The 18,595-nt window shown below is 48.9% G+C and overlaps 1 protein-coding gene across 3 annotated transcripts in view; it reads left to right on the forward strand.

The window, feature by feature from the left end:
* Positions 1-2,556: 2,556 nt before the first annotated feature.
* Positions 2,557-18,595, forward strand: part of Usp36 (ubiquitin specific peptidase 36) — a 31,416-nt gene continuing 15,377 nt past the window's right edge. The window contains exons 1-10 of one of the 3 annotated variants that reach the window (XM_076935387.1): positions 2,557-2,766; positions 4,965-5,115; positions 6,916-7,177; positions 7,865-8,086; positions 12,698-12,808; positions 13,238-13,340; positions 15,081-15,148; positions 15,585-15,655; positions 16,268-16,350; positions 17,363-17,474. In XM_076935387.1, coding sequence (XP_076791502.1) covers positions 6,925-7,177; positions 7,865-8,086; positions 12,698-12,808; positions 13,238-13,340; positions 15,081-15,148; positions 15,585-15,655; positions 16,268-16,350; positions 17,363-17,474 — 1,023 coding nt within the window. In that variant the 5' untranslated portion in view covers positions 2,557-2,766; positions 4,965-5,115; positions 6,916-6,924. The remainder of the gene's footprint in view (positions 2,767-4,964; positions 5,116-6,915; positions 7,178-7,864; positions 8,087-12,697; positions 12,809-13,237; positions 13,341-15,080; positions 15,149-15,584; positions 15,656-16,267; positions 16,351-17,362; positions 17,475-18,595) is intronic. The other 2 variants (XM_034506101.2, XM_076935388.1) reach the window with 2 other exon arrangements.

The following is an 18,595-nucleotide window of genomic DNA, read 5'->3' on the forward strand; positions in this document are numbered from 1 at the left end:
CTGATACATTTGCTCAGGATACATTAAATCACACAAAGTAGAATCTAGCCTGTGCTGCCTCCAAAACACTCTGAAGATAAGGCATGTGTAACCAGGCTTACAGAGAAATTAGTAAAACCCACTCCGCCAGGATGTAAATGTTTACTGGGATTGAGCAGTCATCACACTCCTACCCAAAGAACATGCTTTAGTCAGGAAGCTCAAGGGGGCAGTGCAGGGTCACAGCTACCACTAAGACACAGTCTGTCACTAAGTTCCATAGGTTCTTATTAGGAAAAGCACAATTCTGCCAGGTGGGCAAGATGAATCTGGTAACAACTATTTGAAAAGACAACAGCGATGCACTTAACAAATAATCCTAGCCAGGTACTAGTGGTGCATGACTTTAACCTCAGCAGGTGGATCTTGGAGTTCTGGGCCAGCTTGGGCTACAGAACAGCCAAGGCTACACAGAGTCTCAAAAAAAAAAAAAAAACAAAAACAAAAACCAAACCTAAAATGAAAGAAAGAAAGAAAGGAAGGAAGGAAAGAAGGAAGGAAGGAAAGAAGGAAGGAGGGGAAGAAGGAAGAAAGAATGAATCTTGACAATATCTTTGTTGAGTGATTCTCCTATCTGCCTAAATGGTCAGACTTAAGTTTTCCATCTCTATTTAAATTATTTAATATGTAATCTGGGATCTGGACCTAAAAGAAATTTAAGGGTGACAAAGTATACATACTGCACAAGCCTACCATATCTATACGTTAATAAGACTTTCTTCTGTTCGAGGCCGGTTCTTCCTTGGGCATTGGCTGTATCCAGTTGCATGTAAAAGTATTTTCTTTACTGATCTCTAACTGTGCAGAGCAATTTCTCACTGGGAAGGCATTAAATTTCTACAATATAACTGTGCCAGGGGTGGGGGGGAGGGTCTGGGGATTGAATTTATTTATTTTTAATTATTTTTTTGAGATAGGGCTTCTCTGTGTAGCCTTGGCTATCTTGAACTCACTCTGTAGACCAGGCTGGCCTTGAATTTAGAGATCTGTCTGCCTCTGCCTCCTGAATGCTGGGATTAAAGGTGTGGTACCACTACCGCCCAGCCTGGGGACTGAATTTATTACCTGCCAACTGAGCTACTGACTCTGACTCTTAAGTGATTTTCTTCCACCTACAGATGAGAAATCAAGCCTCTGGGTAAGAGAAATATCCAAAGGAACAGGCTAATTAGGACAATATCTGGATAAAAACCTAGGTCTTAGGCCAGGCACCAGCTCCCACACAGTGGGAAACAGTGACTTCCCCAGGGATTGTATCAGGCTTGGGACAGCAAAAGCAGCAATTCACTGTATCCAGCCTAGAACTGTGAGTTTATAGAACCAGCTCCAGGCAGGAGACAAAGAATGGTCAGAGAATAAAGAAATCAGTCTAAATAAAGGGAGGATTCTGGGACTGGAAAGATGGCTCAATAGTTAATAACCCCTACTTCTCTTACAGAGTGCCAGAGTGTGGTTCCCAGCTCTCACACTGGGAGATCACAACGTATCTGTAATTCCAGAGGGGATGGGACATCAGTGGTCTCCATACATACGTATTTTAAAATCTTCTAAAAATTAAGGGAACTTTTCCCCCTTAATTTACATTTTATGTGTGTCTGCCACGTGTAGCATTACAGGAGATTGTGAACCACCACTGCGTAGGTGCCTGAGAAGTCCTTGGCAAGAATGACAAGCCTCTGAGCCATCTCTCAAGCGCTAAAAGTGACATTTGTATAGCTAGACAGAGGTATAGGCTATGCTCTTAGAGGTACAGGATTTGGTCTTTGCCATCACTACCTCATCACACACACACACACTTTTTTTTTTTTTTTTTTTTTTTTTTTTTTTTTTTTTTTTTTTTTTAAGATAAGGTTCTGCTATGTGGTCTAGAATAAGTCATTCTCCATGATCCTCCAGCCTCGGACACTTAAATTAGACGGTGGCGGTGGCTTTTGCTTTATTTATCTATAGACAGAATCTCAAGTATCCCAGGGATGACGTTTAAATTCTGATAATTTCCTCCCTCCTTAGAGTTGCAGTAACTGCTTTCTTGTGCCACCGCGCTTGGTTCATGCGGTGATGGATGGAACCCAGGGCCTCACTCCAAGCCCCGCTTGCTAGTCTTTTCAAAAGGACGCCTGCAGGCAAGAAGTTAGGGAACGGTGAAATCTTAAAAGCCTCGGTGGCTTGCACTGAGCATGAGCTCTGAGATCCTCGCCGCAGCACATTGGGCCTGCGCACTCGCAAACTCAGGCACGCAGGCGGATGTGACGCCATTCGCGTACACCGCGGGAACCGAGCCAGGCCGCTGCAGTCTTTGGACTCCGGGATGCTTCCGGAGCTATTAGCTCTACGCACTTGCGTCATCGCGTAACTGGCATAGCTGCTGGGCGGAGAGGTGACGTGCGTCGCGAATAGCAGAGAAGGGCGGGTCCTGGGAGAGGAGTGGGCATTAGCTCCGCCTCTTAAAGCGACAGCACCCTCTACTTGGATTTAGGGAGCACCCTGCAGTGCGGCTCCTTTAAACGTCGTGGTGACACGTGTGTGAGGCTCTGGAGGCCCGGATGGTGCGCATGCTGGCCCGACCCGAAGCGGACGCTGGTGCTGCGCGGGCCTTCCGCGGCTTCCCGAGAGGCCTAGGAGGTCGAAGTCGGGCGCGGCAGAGCGCAGGAGCTTCCGCGGGGTTTGGCACAAGGAGGGTGCGCGCTCCTGATCGCGGATTCTGGGGATTCCAGCGAAGGCTGACAGGTGCGTGACCAGCGAGGGCACCGGGGAAGACGAAGAGAACATCAGACGCGAGGGACGGGGATCCCCGGGGTGGACAGGCCGTGCGAGGGGCGTAGGGAACACTGGAGAAGGTTGGGGTGCGAGGGTCTTGGAGGAACAAGCGATGCCAGGGCCTCCGAGGAAGGGACAGGTGATGTGAGGGACGCCTGCGAACCCTAGCGTGCCCAGGGAGTTGCATCAGTCTCTTCATCCCGAGGAGATTCTGGAACGTGGGGTCGCTGGGATCTGAGAGCCCCCACGGTTGTTCTCTCAGAGCGGGTGTTCCTTTGAAAGTTCCCGGGGCTGCAGATCTTAGGGTGGAGGTAGAGCTGTAGTCTATCATATAGATTAGGGCAGGGTCAGATCCTTAACGCGGATCCACACCGAAATGTAAAAGCAGGACAGCATTCTAACCAAAATGCCCCATTGCTTATGGTGTGTGAGTGTGCGCGCGCGCGAGCCTGCATGCGTCTGTGGCGTGACCCTTGGTGATGGAGATGGTAGAATAGCATCCTAAAATAGGGAGGGATGTACCCGGGCACCCTGCTTAGCTATAGATGCCCGCGGATGCCGAAGAGCATATAGTTCAACTGTTCCCGGCTCGCAATGCTCTGCGGTGGGATGCCGTGGAGGCCCCAGCTCTGTCTGTCTTGGTCAGCATGTAAGTGACCCTGAGAATCTTAAGTGTTTCTTGAAAAACAGTTTAAAGAGATGAGAGAAATGCTTTGTTTAAATATCTGTCAGGAGGAAGGAGCCAGGCTCGAGTTCATAATTAGATAAGTAAATTGGGGGCACCGAGTATCCTAGTCCTTAAGAGACCTGGGAAGAGCATCCCGGTTGGCCTGAGAGTCACACGTGCTGCCTGTGCATGTCAGAGGGCTTGCTGGGAATTACAAGAACATCTTTCTCACTCCTACATCACATAGCAGTATCTTGCATGTAGAATTATAGACACTTTGATGCTACAACTTAAAATTAACTTGGCTGAGTGAGCCTGCCTTAAGTGTAAGACCTTTAATGGCCAATGACTTTGGATTAATGCTCCAATCGCTTATCCTTGAACTATGTTAGACCAGGACAAAGTTCTCAGCTCCCCATAGGAAAGTGTGTGTGATTTTTGAAAATGATCTTGTGTGTTGGGGGTTTTCAGAAGCTAGGCCACCTCCCGTCTGCATTCTGTTGAGGGTGGGGGTGTTGGTTAGATGGAGTTCTGAGGCATTCTGCAAGGAAACCTGGGAGTGGAGAGGTGAACCAAGATTGGTCAGGCAGCTGTCTAAGCTGTCAGTGGTGGCATTATGTTGATTGGGCCACCCTTTGCATCTGTGTGCGTTTGAATAGATGGAAAACGCTCTTAACTTTATGGGACCAGGTTGACTGTAGTGGGAATTTCAGGAAAGGTTTATAGTTAGAAAATTAGAATTTCTTGTATTGCAGTGGTGGCCCACGCCTTTAATCCCAGCACTTGGGAGGCAGAGGCAGGCGGATTTCTGAGTTCAAGGCCAGCCTGATCTACAGAGTGAGTTCCAGGACAGCCAGGACTACACAGAAAAACCCTGTCTCGAAAAACAGAGAGAGAGAGAGAGAGAGAGAGAAAACAAAAAAAGAATTTCATGTATTAAAAAACAAAAACCACCTTCCTGGCCAATGAAGGGAAAAAAAAGTTTGAAGTTTTTACCTATTTTTCTCGCCTTGTAACTTTGGACATGTTATTTAGGCTGGAGTTGCCCCCTACCGGGGTGTGTGTGTGTGTGTGTGTGTGTGTGTTTAGGTAGGTAGTGTGAGGGCCGTGATATAGAGCAGAGGGTAGTGTGTTCACGTCATAACTGCAGTGATCTGTTAGCACAGTATCCTCTAGACTCATTGTGAATTCAGCATAGAAAGAGGTTTGGTTTTTTTGTTTTTTTTGGGTTTTTTTTTTTTTTTTTGTTGTTGTTGTTGTTGTTGTTGTTTTGTTTTTGACAAAGTCTCATCTCACTACACAGCCCAGGCTGGCCTTGAATGCTTGGTCCTCCTGCCTCAGCTTCTTGAATGTTGGGATTAGAGGCAAGCATCTCTGTGCCTCTCTTTCTTTAACCTTGATGATACCATTTTCCTGGTGGAAGGTTACAGTTCACACAAGAAAGCCACTAAAGAGAGGGAGAAGCCACCCACGGGTGACAGTCTTGCTGCTCACCCTCCAGGTGCTGGCCTATTCTGGACTCTATTCTTGGCAGTGTTGGTGACTGAGCAGGCTGAAGTCCAGGGGAGTGCCTGCCAGGTCAGTTCTCCTTTGAGAGCCTGGTTCCCTTACGTGCTGCAGACAGAAGCAACAGCCAGACTCAGGCACCCCAGGTAAGCCCAGAGGGCTCCTTGTCTCTTTATTTCTTCAATGACCAGAACCTGCCATTGACTGTTCTGTGGGTAAAAGTCTTGATAAGTCTCCATCATGGAAGGCTTTGCCATTCTTGTGTCAGGGAACTGGTGCCTTCTTTGTTTTTGTTTATTTTGGGGTAGAGAAATTTCAGCTACCTGTGTAGCTGATTCTTGGGTAGTCAGGGTCATGGGTATCATTTGTCTGATGTAAGCAAGCAGTTTCAGGAAATGTATTTTTTTAACTGTGACTCAAACAGCTAATGGTAGCCAGATGGGCTGAAAGTTAGGAGGTGAGCAGGATGGGGGTCCAGGTGTAGCTGCTAGGTGATGAGGGAGCTTTTCTTTGTTACAGTTTCTGTGTTGTTGTCCTGGTGGACTGTGCTTCTGTTAGGGACTGCTGTGCAGTAGGCATCCTGACTGACTGACTGACTAACTGATCAGTCACTGTAGCCACCTTCCCAGCTATGTCCCTGAAGCTGTAGCTAAAGGGGACAGGACATACAAACCTACTACTTCTTGGAACCTAAGTCCCTGCTGCTCACTTAGCTTTTCTTCTCAAGATCTTCACTCGGGTTCAGAGTGAGAGTGTGTGTGTGTGTGTGTGTGTGTGTGTGTGTGTGTGTGTTTGTGCGTGTGCGCATGCGTGCGTCTGTCTGTCTGTCTGTCTTGGTGTGTGCCTTGTGTATGTTTGATTGAGACATAGTTATATTGTGTGGCCCAGGCTGGCCTGGAATTTGCAGCAGTCCTCCTACCTCAGCTTCTCAGGTGCTGGGAGTAAGACAGCCTTGAGTAGCCATGCCCACAGCTGAGAGAGACAACCTGGGTGTGCACTGCCTAGTAGAAACAGAGTGGCCAATGTAAGGTCAATGTTCACAGCAGCTATGTGAGGAAAAAAAAAGGTAAAATTGATTTTTATAACATTTTGTTTGAACCAGTATATGTAAGGTGTTGTCATCTCCATATGTGCCATTTGAGAAGCTGGGATGCTTTGTGTTGTCTTCTTAAAGTAGCCATGGAATCCTGACGGTGACTCTTCTTTACAGCCCCAACCTGGTCTAGGTGTGTCCACGTGCTCAGTAGTGAGTGTGGTCTCTGGGCTCTGCAGAGGAGCACAGAGAGATCTGGATGGACATGCTTGCCCATCTGACTTACAAGCTGATCCATTTGCGCACTCACGCATGAGTATGTGAACAGGAGTGTGTGCATGAATGTGTGTACACACCCGCGCTTGTGAACCCTGACTGGCTTGCAACTGTAAGGCAGCCTGGTTGTCCCCCTCACTGAGATCCACTGGAACTGCCTCCCAAGTTTGGGATTAAAGGTGTGTGGACTACTCCTAGTTAAGGTTTCTTTCTTTTAATTTTAATTTTAATTCTACATATGTGTGTTTATGTATACGTGCGTTCAGGTGCCTATGAATTCTAGACGAGGGCATTGGGTCACCTGCTGCTGGCTATGAGTGTTTGTCAGTTGCATGACATGTGTGGTGGGAACTCTACTCTGCAGGCAATGTGCGCACTAAGACAGCTCTACCGCCCCCTCCCCCAATTAAATTTTCATATTTGTCATGTAACCATTGTGTGAGAATTAGCCATTTGCTGTTTTTTTAAATAGTTGCAGGAAATAATGCCGATTGCCACATACAGCGTTGCTTGCTGTGCGTTTAGCTGCCCCTGTGCATTTTGGGTCTTGATGGCTGCTATGTGAGCAAGCAGAAGTCGTGTGCTTGTTCCAGGATATAGCTGTTCACGGGTCTGGGGTCCTTCCCACCCCCCGCAGGAATGCACCATGCCAATAGTCGATAAGCTGAAGGAGGCTCTCAAGCCTGGCCGGAAGGACTCGGCAGAGGATGGGGACCTGGGCAAGCTGCTGGCGGCCTCGGCCAAGAAGGTCCTTCTGCAGAGAATTGAGTTTGAGCCGGCCAGCAAGAGCTTCTCCTACCAGCTGGAGTCCTTGAAGAGCAAATATGTGCTGTTGAACTCCAGGGCTGAGGGAGCCAGTCGCCACAGGAGCGGGGATGAGCTGCAGGCCAGGAAACCAGGTACTGATGTTGCCCAGGGGTCTAGCCCTTGTTGGCCGCTGGGGTAGTTTGGGGTTCCTGGGGTCAGCGGGCTACAGTAGTAGATGTCATGATGCATAGTGAGTAGTAAGGACGGCTGTGGACCTGGGTGTTCCTTGAACCTGACCACCATCTTTAATGAGATCAGAAAGTAGGTCCAGGGCCCGAAAATGGCTTAGCTGCGAAAGCATTAGCTGTGGGATCCTGGTCACCCAGAATCTACGACCTGAACCCACATCAGTGTCCAGATCTTGGTGCTGCAATACACCTGTAACCTCAGCACGTCTACAACAAGATGGGAAGAGGAGACAGACAGGAGGATCCCCAGGGTGCTCCTGGACAGCCAGTGTGCAGTTTGCACCCAGCAGGAGATTTAATAAGGAGACACTGCCTCAGGGTGGTGGGAGCTGACTCAGGAGTTGTCCTCTAACCTTAGCACATGTGGGTCTTCTACTCACCTTACACTCACATAACTTAAGTTTAGGGTTGAAAAGAAAGTGGGAGTCGAAAATACTGAAGTAGGGCAGGTCCCGTGACACACAGTGTGGCACCGAGCAAGGGCCTGCTGCTGGGTCTCATCCACAGTGGGTCTTGAGCTTTGCGCTGAGCACCCATGGAATCCAGGGATGCCCTGCTCTCCTCGTGCTCCCTCACCTCTTTCTCTTCCAGGCACCGAGCGTGTGTCTGTAAGTGGAGGCGACGGAGTTCCTGCCCCACAGAAAGTGCTCTTCCCTGTGGAGCGACTGTCCTTAAGGTGGGAACGCGTTTTCCGAGTTGGCGCGGGGCTGCACAACCTGGGTAACACATGCTTCCTGAACTCCACCATCCAGTGCTTGACCTACACACCACCTCTGGCCAACTACCTGCTCTCCAAGGAGCACGCACGGAGCTGTGAGTGAGCTACTGTGGGGGCTTTTCTGTGTGGCAGCTAATCAAACACTGGCTGGATAAACCCCTGTGCATGAGGGGCCTTCATTCTGTATGACATAATGGCGTGTGGCCATCGACAGAGCCCGGGGGCATTTCACCTGCTGTAGGATGGCTGTGCCATTCATGGGTCTCACTCACGCAGGGTCATGTTCTCTAGAGAGGGTTTTCAAAAGTTACCTCCACACTGTGTATGTTCAACTATCTTATGTGTATACTGGACCAATATGTTTCATATATATCCCGAAACAGGCCCCAAAGTAGAACTTAGAACTGGCGGAATAGCTGGAGCCTAGCGTAGCCGGTTACATTCGCCGCTCTTGCTGAGGATCCAGATTTGGCGTTTACATGGTGGCTGACAGGATCCATTCTTGGGGATCTGATGCCCTCTTCTGTTCCCTTTGAGCACCAGACAGACATGCATAAGATGCTCATATATACGTGAAGACAAAGTTCTTATAAATAAATCTTATTTAAAAATTGGGATGAGAGATGGCTCCATGCTTAAGAGCATGTGCTGTTCTTCCAGAGGACCAGAGTTCGGTCCCTGGTACCCACACCAGGTGGCTCACAACCACCTACAACTCCAGCTTCAGAGCCTGGCATCCTTTTCTGACCTCTGTACTTATGTTCACATACACGCCCACAGACTTAAACATACAATACACAAAGACATCATTAAAATAAGGAGCTGCCGAGATGCCTCAGTGGTTGAGAGCACTAGCTACTCTTCCAAAGGCCCAGGGTTCCATCCCAGAGCCCACATGATGACTCGACTGTCTGTAACTCCAGTTCCAGAGTATGATACTCTTTAGATACTGCATACACTTAGTCACAGACACGCATGCAGGCAAAACACCTATGCCCAAAAATAAATAAAAATAAAGTAATAAATGTTTAAATTGAGTTAAAGAAAATGTAGTATCAAAAATTAAATAAATTAGAAGGTGTGAATAATGTTAGATAATTATGAATGTAAACCAGGGCCTGGGAAATAGTGCAGTCAGGAGTGTACTTATAATACATCACTAGGGAGGCCCATATCCTGGGGGCTCAGGCCGATAAGGGACCCCGTGTTAAAACACAAGTTAAAAAGCAGCAGGAGCAGCGACTGAAGTTGACGTCAGGCCTTCACAGGCATGTGTACCACACACACAAGAAAGTCAGGCTGTGGTTAGAAAACCTTTGGGATGGGAATAACAGCATACCATACACTGGGATGATCTTGTCAGAAGACAGTTGTGAACCAGAGCTAGCCCATGTTCCTCCTTCAGCAGTAGTAAGCAGAGACTAACCAGAGCTAATTCATGTTGCACCTTCAGCAACTCTTCTAGTGAGCAGAGAAAGAACACCCACTAGCTTATGCTGTGGGGTTTATTTTCAACCTGCAGGGCAACATAAGAAAGAAAAATATTTATCCCATCTGACTATGAGCTAGTCTGAACTCATTAGCAAGCATCTTGGGCAGCCGTAAAAATCATTTGGAGAAACTCGAGTTCGTCCTGAGCGTGCAGGCCTTCTGTGGGAAAGCCTCCCACCGTTGCTATGGGCTTAGCAGCTGAGAGGGCCTCCTGCCTGTCTGTGTCCCAGTTCTGCTGTTAAACATCTGTGTTAGAATGTTCTATGACTTTGTTTTGCCTTCTGTCCCTGCTGTGCAGAATAATACTGCCTTCCATAGAGAATTATGAGGATGACATGAATTCTCTGAAGGGCTTCGTGTTTTATCACTTGGCACAGGACATGCTGACAAAATTTGCTGTTTTCCTGTCTGGAAGGTCAGGTAGTTACTGTATCAGTGGCATGAAAGAGCCTAGAAAACAGTGGCAGTGACAATACACTCTTGCATTAGTGAAGGGGCTCGTCCTTCTGATAGTGAACAGGAGGACTGGATGAATGTTATAGATCATGACCTTGTACATACATGCTGTGAGGTACAGAGCAGCATGAGTGACTGCCTCACCACCTCTGTGTAAGATGGTGCTAGAAAAGGAGGCAGCATTCTTGTGGCTAAAAACAGCATTCTGGCCAGCCACACCACGCACGCGCCCACCTTTAATGCCTTTAATCCAATTCTCAGCAGGCAGAGGCAGATCTTTATGAGTTCAAGGACGTTCTTGTCAACATAGTGATTCCAGGCCAGCCAGGGCTACATAGTCAAATTCTGTGTCAAAAAACAAAACAAAACAAAACAAAAAAAGCCCCACCAAAAATACAAGCAAGCAGGTAAGCAGTGCTCCTGTGTGGGTCACTAAATCCATATATTTGCACATAAGCTTTTTTAAAGAAAAAGTTTGTCTAGCAAAAATCAGCAGCAGACAGAGCCCGTCCCCAGCTGGAACTCAGTCTCATGATGACATGATTAGGCGCAGTGGTTAGAGCACAGCGCAGAGGACCTGGAAATTGCTAGTGTCCATGGTGGCAATAGCTCCATCCACAGCTCCAGGGATCTGATAACCCTCCTCTGATATCTCAGGGCAGCAAGCATACACCCATGTGCACAGATAATCATGTAAGGCAAATACCCATTACACTAAAGTAAAAGTAAGTAAATCTTTAAAAAATCACATAGTACACATAGGCATAGGTCAGCTTCTGAGTGAATCTTACTAACATAATGTCCAGAGGACAAGAAAGTCCCAGAGAAAACCCACAAAGGGTACGTGTGTGCGTGTGCGTGTGTGTGCACATGCGTGAGCAGAGAAAAGAGGACTGAATGTCCTTCATTCTCCACTTTCTGTTTTGAGGAAGGATAGCTCATTGAGCCAGGATCTTACAAGGTAGGAGACTGGTTCAGAAGCTCTCAGGGTCAGTATGGCTGCCTCAGTGCCCACCCGCAATGCTGTGCTCACCGGCACAGGACGATATAACCAGCTGAGTGTTGGGGATTTGAAATTCGGCCTCTGGCTTTCACAGCAAGCATTCTTACATACTGATCATCACCTCAACCCACAGACAGTGACAGTCACGGGGGGGGAGGGAGGTGGTTGAACTGTTAGATCAGGCTGGATCCAGAGGCAAGTGGCTGGGAGACAGTAGCGACATTAGCATGAAGCCTGGGTGTACGATGAGTTCAGGAGGGAGCATGGCTTGGGGTAGCCTCCCTGTCCAGCCAGTGTGTGGGCCTAGGCTTCAATCCTTAGTGCTGCTGACAGCAGCCGTAATTAAGAAAGGTGGGAGGTGCTTGCTGAAAGAGTTGTCAAGCTTTCCTCATGGCAGTGAGATCCTCCTACCCAAGCCCATAAGTGGCTCTCCTCTTTTTCTGTCTATTCTTTACCTGTAGAGCCCCGTTCCATTTTTTACTGATCCATGGGAATCTTCTTTTTGGGGGGGCGGGGAGGTTCTCTGTGTAGCCCTGGCTGTCCTGGAACTTGATCAGTAAACTAGTCTGGCTTTGAACTCAGAGATCTGCTTGCCTCTGCCTCCCAAGAGTTGGAATTAAAGGTGTGTGCCATCACCACCCGGCCGCCTCGCATTCTTTTTGAGCCATTTGTTAACTTTGTGGATTGATTTAGTAGTTAAATGGTGTTAGCTGCAATGTGCTGTTGGCAGTTGTGGGGTGACAGCTGTGCTCTGTGTCTCCTGTATGTCCTGCAAGCGTCCCCTGCCCATCTGGGAGCAGCCGCTGTTGCTGTGGAGTGTTAATGCACTGGTCTCAACTGCGGGTTGGCTTGGATTCTGTGTGACAGCATTGGCTGGAAACTTCATATGCAGGGTCTGTCTTCTTGCAGGATCAAAGGCATCTGGCAGCTAACGTGTGCCAGGTCCCCAGGGTTCAGAGTTGTGTTTTAACTGACTCAGTCCTCACAGAGTTAACAAATTCCTTTGGCCCAGGAATTTATCTTCTCTGTGCATCCCTTAGTGCACAGGATACAGGGTCACTCACTGTGGTAGTAGAAGGGCGGAGTGTGTGAGGGTGGGAACCATACATAAGCAGACCTGTCTGTCCACTCGCAGTGTTCCAGCTGTAGGGCTAGGGAAAGAGCTGTGTGGGCAGCATGGCCATTAGGAAAGCAAATTGCCCGTGTGTGATGTAGCCAGCGTGCCTTGGTGAGCCTGTTAATTGTCGGCTGTGATGACACTGTTCGTGTGTCAGTGAGCATACAGATGGCATCATTCATGGTCCTGTGTGAAGGATTGTGGGATATACGACTATAATATCAGTGTGTCACTTAACAGACTGCCCAAAACCAGCCAGGTAGAGCAAGGTGGGGTTGTAGTCTTTCTACATTGCTGTATTTAAAATAGCCACAGTTTTAAAGGCAGGAATGTACCTCATACTACTGTAGTATGTATTGAAAAACCAGTCCATTCATACAAAGCAGGAGGCAGGCCATCTGGCTCATGGCTTGCTAGTCAATAAGCCTATTGAACCTCTCGAGGCTGTCACACATGGTCTGTGTGTGACACCCAGGCACCTGACTCCTGGTGCCCTGTAGCCTGGGCCACTTAGCTCTGTCTAGAAGCCAGGTTGAAGGGAAGGGCTCTAGAAAATCTACCCAGCCCTGGGGGTGAGAGGGTGTCACTGTGAATTCTCTGGAAATTACTTGCCCTGAAGTTGCTTCTTACCTACTGTAGGTCACCAAGGAAGCTTCTGCATGCTGTGTGTCATGCAGAACCACATGGTCCAGGCCTTTGCCAACAGCGGCAATGCCATCAAGCCTGTCTCCTTCATCAGAGACCTGAAAAGTAAGAATGGAGTTTTGGTTGTTTCTGCCAAGGGCTAGTTCTGTGATTGGAGGAGAGAGGAGGAAGAATCCTCCCGTGTGGAAGGTCTCAGGTAGTAGTGCAGACAAGGCATGGTCGTCAGTATAGACACATGGGCTCAGCCTTACTGAAGGGAGGCTCTCTGCTGGCACCACGTGGAAGAATAGCTAGGTTTTAGCCGGGTGGAGGGCATGTGAGCATGAGAGGTGGGCAGGTGGAGGAGTGGGTGGGTGTGTACATGGTGAGGGCATCAGAGCAGCCAGCTGCTGTGTATTGTTGAGGACGCCCAGCTTTCTAGTCAGTCGGCAGAAAGGTTGGGTCCACTGTGGATCCACTGTGACATAATGTGTTGGCTCTTGGAGAAGTGGCTTCCCAAAGTCACCTCCCACAGTCATCCCCCTCTTCCTGCAGAGATTGCCCGGCACTTCCGATTTGGGAACCAAGAGGATGCACACGAATTCCTTCGGTACACCATCGATGCCATGCAGAAGGCCTGCTTGAATGGCTACGCTAAGTATGTGCCTCCAGCTCCCTGTCCTTGGCTGAGGACACCTTTATGTTGGCAGCATGACGTTCTTGTCAACACGGGTCTCCTCTCTAGGCTGTCCTCTGGTACCCTGTAGTCTGGGCCACTTAGCTGTGTCCAGAAGCCAGGTTGAGGGGAAGGCTGTCTGTGGCTATGAACTTGTCCAGTCTGTCTAAAAGCATGCCATTACTTTGAAATAGAGAAGGAAGGTCAGGGCTCATACTCCTTCAAGAATTATTTATTTATTTCATGTATGTGAGTACACTGTTGCTGTCAGACACACCAGAAGAGGCCATTGGATCCCATTGTGAGCCACCATGTGGTTGCCGGGAATTGAACTCAGGACCTCTGGAGGAGCAGTCAGTGCTCTTAACCACTGAGCCACCTCTCCAGCACTCATACTCCTTGAAAACAGTGTAGGAGAGGTTGTAACTTGAAGATTTTGTTTTGTTTGATGCTGGGTTGTTTTCTTCTGTTGTTTTCGTCTGTCAAGGTCCAGCTGTGTGGCCTGAGTCTCCCTCAGGCTCCTTGCATTGACAACTGTTTCTGGGGTGCTACATGTTACTGTAGAGGTTTTAAGTTTGGGGAGATATCCTAAATAGTCCCTTTTACCTCCCACACCTAGTGTCAACATGCCTGTCTGTCTGTCCCTTTGCCTTCTTCCCATGTTTCTGGAGTCTGCCCTAGCTGCCCAAGCCTCTGAGTAGCCGTGTGGGCTCTCACAGACTACTCCTGGCTTTCGTGTACTCAGGGCTTGTGTCCTTGCAAGTTTGGGAGTTGAATTGTCCTTCTGATTAATGGTGGTGGCTGATTTTATTTTTATTGCCGATCATTGCACAACAAAGTTGCGTTCTCTTGATTGTAAGCCCTGGTACCATCATCAGTTCAGAGGGCAGTGGACTGTGCAGCATGGAGTCAGACACATGATGGCGACCACTGGAGATGGCCATGGGAGGTCTCCACATGTAGTGCCACTTAGGGGCCATGGCTGAGGATGTGACATTGGGCAGGAAATAGTGCTTGGAGGATGTCCCCAAGCAGCTGGGAGCTGGCTGCACTCTTCTATTGCTGTAGGTTCTGAGGTTCAGTCCTTTATCACCATGGTGGGAAGCATGGCAACATCCAAGCAGGCGTGGCGTTGGAGAAGCTGAGAGTTCTACAACTCAAAAAATAATCAAATATCAAAAAGTAAAAGCTAGGAACAGACTCTCCAGGCAGCTAGGAGGAGGGTCTCAAAGCCCACCCCACAGTAACACACTTCCTCCAGCAAGGCCACACCTGCTCCAACAAGGTCACACCTCCTAATAGTGCCACACCCTAGGCCAAGCATATTCAAGTTACCACAGTGTGAGAGCCAATCAGGTAGTATTGCTGAACCTGCATGGGTATTACATGCCCAATAGAAGGCATGGAAAGAAAAGGCCAGTGCTACTGGTCACAGAGGCTGGACCTGCCTCCCTAGTCAAGGCTTGGGTCTTTGGATGCTTGCTACTGGATAGAGGTGCTGGGATGTTCTGTGGGGTGTCAGTGTAGTCGCCTGAGATGTGGCAGTGGGACCCAGGTAGGTAGAGGTTCTGTAAGGAGCTCAAGAACACTGCTAGGGCTTAGGTGGGAGAAGGCTATCCCATTGTCAGCTGATCTGGTGGTGACTGGGGTTGGGGATACTGGCTGTGAACAGATATCATTCTGTGCTGAGCCATCCTCTTCATGGCTGTGGCTTCCTTTTAGGTTGGATCGGCAGACACAGGCTACTACCCTGGTGCATCAGATATTTGGAGGCTATCTCAGGTCCCGAGGTAAGCAGGAGGCATGCTCTCCACCTAAGCAGATCTGCACACATTCCTAGACAGAGAACTTGACCACATGGTGGTGGCTGAAGCTCCCAGGCCTTGTCTTTCTGCATGGCCACCCTTGTCCACTATATGAGGATCCCCTGAGGGAGCTGGAGAAGGCCATGTGTGCTGACGGAGCTCATCCTTAGAGTTGCATGGTCCTTGGGGTGAGGACTGTGTTCTGCTGTGAGGGCTTGCCCATTGACCTGTGGCAGTGGCCAGTCAGGCAGACCAGACCTGTTGACAGAACCTGGCATCACCTATAGCTCTGTCTCCAGTTGGTGGGTTAATCACCTTTTGGGTGAGCTGAGTTGAATGCTCTAGACCTGTGGGTGTAGGTTCTGGACCTGGGTGGTACCCTCATGGGTCACAGCTGTCCTATGCCTCTGTTCTGTTGTAGTGAAGTGCTCTGTGTGCAAGAGTGTCTCAGACACATACGATCCCTACTTGGACATAGCACTGGAGATTCGGGTATGCTTGGGCAGTGATCGGTGTTCCTGGGATGTGAGAGGGCGGTCCTAGGGCTCAGCAGGGGAACGGTGTGGGTCAGATGGACACAGAAGGCTGCTTGCTTCTCCTGCAGCTCTTTGTGCTGCAGCGTGCTTACCTCTGCTGCACAAGGCAGACAAGCCAACATTTGCATCTGTCTGCGTTCTCCTATGCAATTTATTTCCATTAAAAAGAGTAAAGCTGAATTTCCTGTTCTGATGCACAGAAAGTGACAGTGCCTTACTGAGGTTTGGGGACAGCGTTTGGAAAAGGCACCATTAGTCTCCTTTGCTGTCAGCCTGCCCTTGCCTTTGCTGGGACCTTGAGTCTCTGAGCCAGCCCAGCTGCAGTCACAGTGAGAGTGTCTGACTCACGTGAAAGACTCACATGGCTGTCACCTGTCACCTCTAGAGAAGGGCACTGTCTGCTCCCTGCTTCTCTGCTTGGGGTAGGTTGTGTTAGCAGCAGGCCAGTTTTTAAGCAAGTCAGGTTTTATCAGTTGCTGCCTCAGCCTGAAAAGACCTTACATTTGGGACTTCTTGAGTCAGGGATTTTCTTCTGCTGCTCATGCTGCTCCATTTTTGTCCTCCTCAGCAAGCTGCAAATATTGTGCGCGCTCTGGAACTTTTTGTGAAGTCAGATGTCCTGAGTGGAGAGAACGCCTATATGTGTGCCAAGTAAGTGTCTTTCACAAGGATGTGACCATCCAGAGTGTATGTGCTAAGTGAGTGTCCTTTGTGAGGACGTGACCATCCTGAGCACCGTTAGAGCTGCCTGGCCCTCCCTCAGGGATGACCCCTGCTCACGTTTCCCGAGTGGCAGGACAGGGCTGAGTGAGGTCCATAGCTGCTGCGCCCCTGCACCTGTCCTGATGGAGGCTCTGCACGAGGAACAGAGTGTTGCTTTCTTTGTCTACATTACAAACTGAGTCAGACAGACACAAAGGGTCTGACCTGCATGACCCGGTCATCTTTCCAGTAAGCACAAGCATTTGTCCTTACGGGGCTCACTTTAAAGCTGCAGCACCAAGCACACTTCTTCTTTCAGGCTGGCCTCGAACTCAGAAATCCACCTGCCTCTGCCTCCCAAGTGCTGGGATTAAAGGCATGAGCCACCACCACCCGGCTGTTAGTTTGTTTTGAGGCAGGGTCTCACTGTTTAGCCCTGGATTAAAGGCGAGCACCACTGCATTGGGCTTTTGTTTGTTACAGGACAGAGTCTCACCAAGTAGCTCTGTCTGTCCTGGAACTCAGTCTGTAGACCAGGCTTGCCTCAAACTCAGAGTTTTCCTGCCTCTGCCTCTGGATTGCTGGGAATAAAGATGTGCTCCACCACAACTACATTGGGCTCTCTCTCTCTCTCTCTCTCTCTCTCTCTCTCTCTCTCTCTCTCTCTTTCTCTCTTTCTATCCTGGCTCTGTGCGGCCACTTTCTGTGTGGCCATGTGGGCGCACTGGGTGTTCTCATCCATGCTACCCAACGTCAGCCATTGTCATGGGCCACGTGGGCTCCTGCCCTAGTGAGTCATTTGCTCTGGGACTTCCATCTTTAGTCTTTGCTGCCTTCTTGGGTTTTCTTTAGCTTAGAGCCTGTAGATTTTGGTTTCGCGTGCCATTGGTGTGGGCCTCCTGATCCTGAGGCAGCAGGCACCACCCTGCAGAGCACTGCAGCTTTCCATTCTCTCCTGTAGGTGTAAGAAGAAGGTGCCAGCCAGCAAACGCTTCACCATCCATAGAACATCCAATGTCCTGACTCTGTCCCTTAAGCGCTTTGCCAACTTTAGTGGGGGGAAAATCACCAAGGTGAGTGCACTCCATCTGCCGAGACACCCCAAATGTCTATCATCACACAGGCAGGCCTTGGGAATCTGCATTTCTTTCTTTTAAAAAGTTTCTATTTTGTGTGTATGAGTGTTTAAATTTTGCATGCTTGTCTGTGTGTCATTTGTAAAGCTGGTGGCCTCAGAGGCCAGAGAAGGTGTTTATCCCCAGAACTGGAGTTACAGATGTGAGTTTATGTGGGTGCTGAGAATTGAACCTCTGCAGCAGCAGCCAGTGCTCTTAACTGCTGAGCCATCTCTCAAGCCCCCACCCCTTAGACAAACTTTGTTTGTTTGTTTGTTTGTTTGTTTGTTTGTTTGTTTCTTGAGACAGGGCTTCTCTGTGTAGCCCTGGCTGTCCTGGAACTTGCTCTGTAGACCAGGATGGCCTCAAACTCAGAGATCCTCATGTCTCTGCTTCCCGTGTGCTGGGATTAATGGCGTGTGCAACCATGCCTGGTATACCTCCATCTCTCATTTCCTTGTCTGTGTGTATATCACATGAATATCTGTTTTCTGATACCTGCAAAGACCACAAGAGGGCATCATCTTCCGAAGCTGGAGTTGTAGGGAGTTGTGAGGAGCCCACCCACAGGAGTTCTGGGAACTGAACTCGGGTCTTCTAGAAGAGCAGCAAATGCCTCCAACCCATTGGGCATTCTTCCAATGCTCACACAGACATACATGGGGGTAAATCACCAATATAGGTAAAATAAAAATAAATGACTGAAAATAAAGAATGAGTGAGGTGAGTATTGGACGAGCAGCTGCTTCACTGTGTGTGAGTGGAGTCTGACTGTATGCTAAGGCTTTGTAGAATAGAGTCAAAATGCACTTTTAGCACAGTAGGATATGTCCTGGCTACCTTCTCTGTGGCTGTGCTAAGATACCTACCAAAAGCAGCTATAGGGAAAGATTTCTTGTTCATGCAAGTCATAACCCTCATCAGGGAAGCTAGGTAGGCCTCAGGGCAGTCTGATGGAGGTCAGTTCTATTTGAGGGTCCATCTTCAGGTGACTGTGTCTGGCACAGGGTTTTCCTAGATGTCTATTTTATAGAAGTCATTCATAGAGTCTATTACATGTTTTGGGGAGGCAAGTCACT

Source organism: Arvicanthis niloticus, chromosome 6 (assembly GCF_011762505.2).
Source record: "Arvicanthis niloticus isolate mArvNil1 chromosome 6, mArvNil1.pat.X, whole genome shotgun sequence".
NCBI classification, from domain to species: Eukaryota; Metazoa; Chordata; class Mammalia; order Rodentia; family Muridae; genus Arvicanthis; species Arvicanthis niloticus.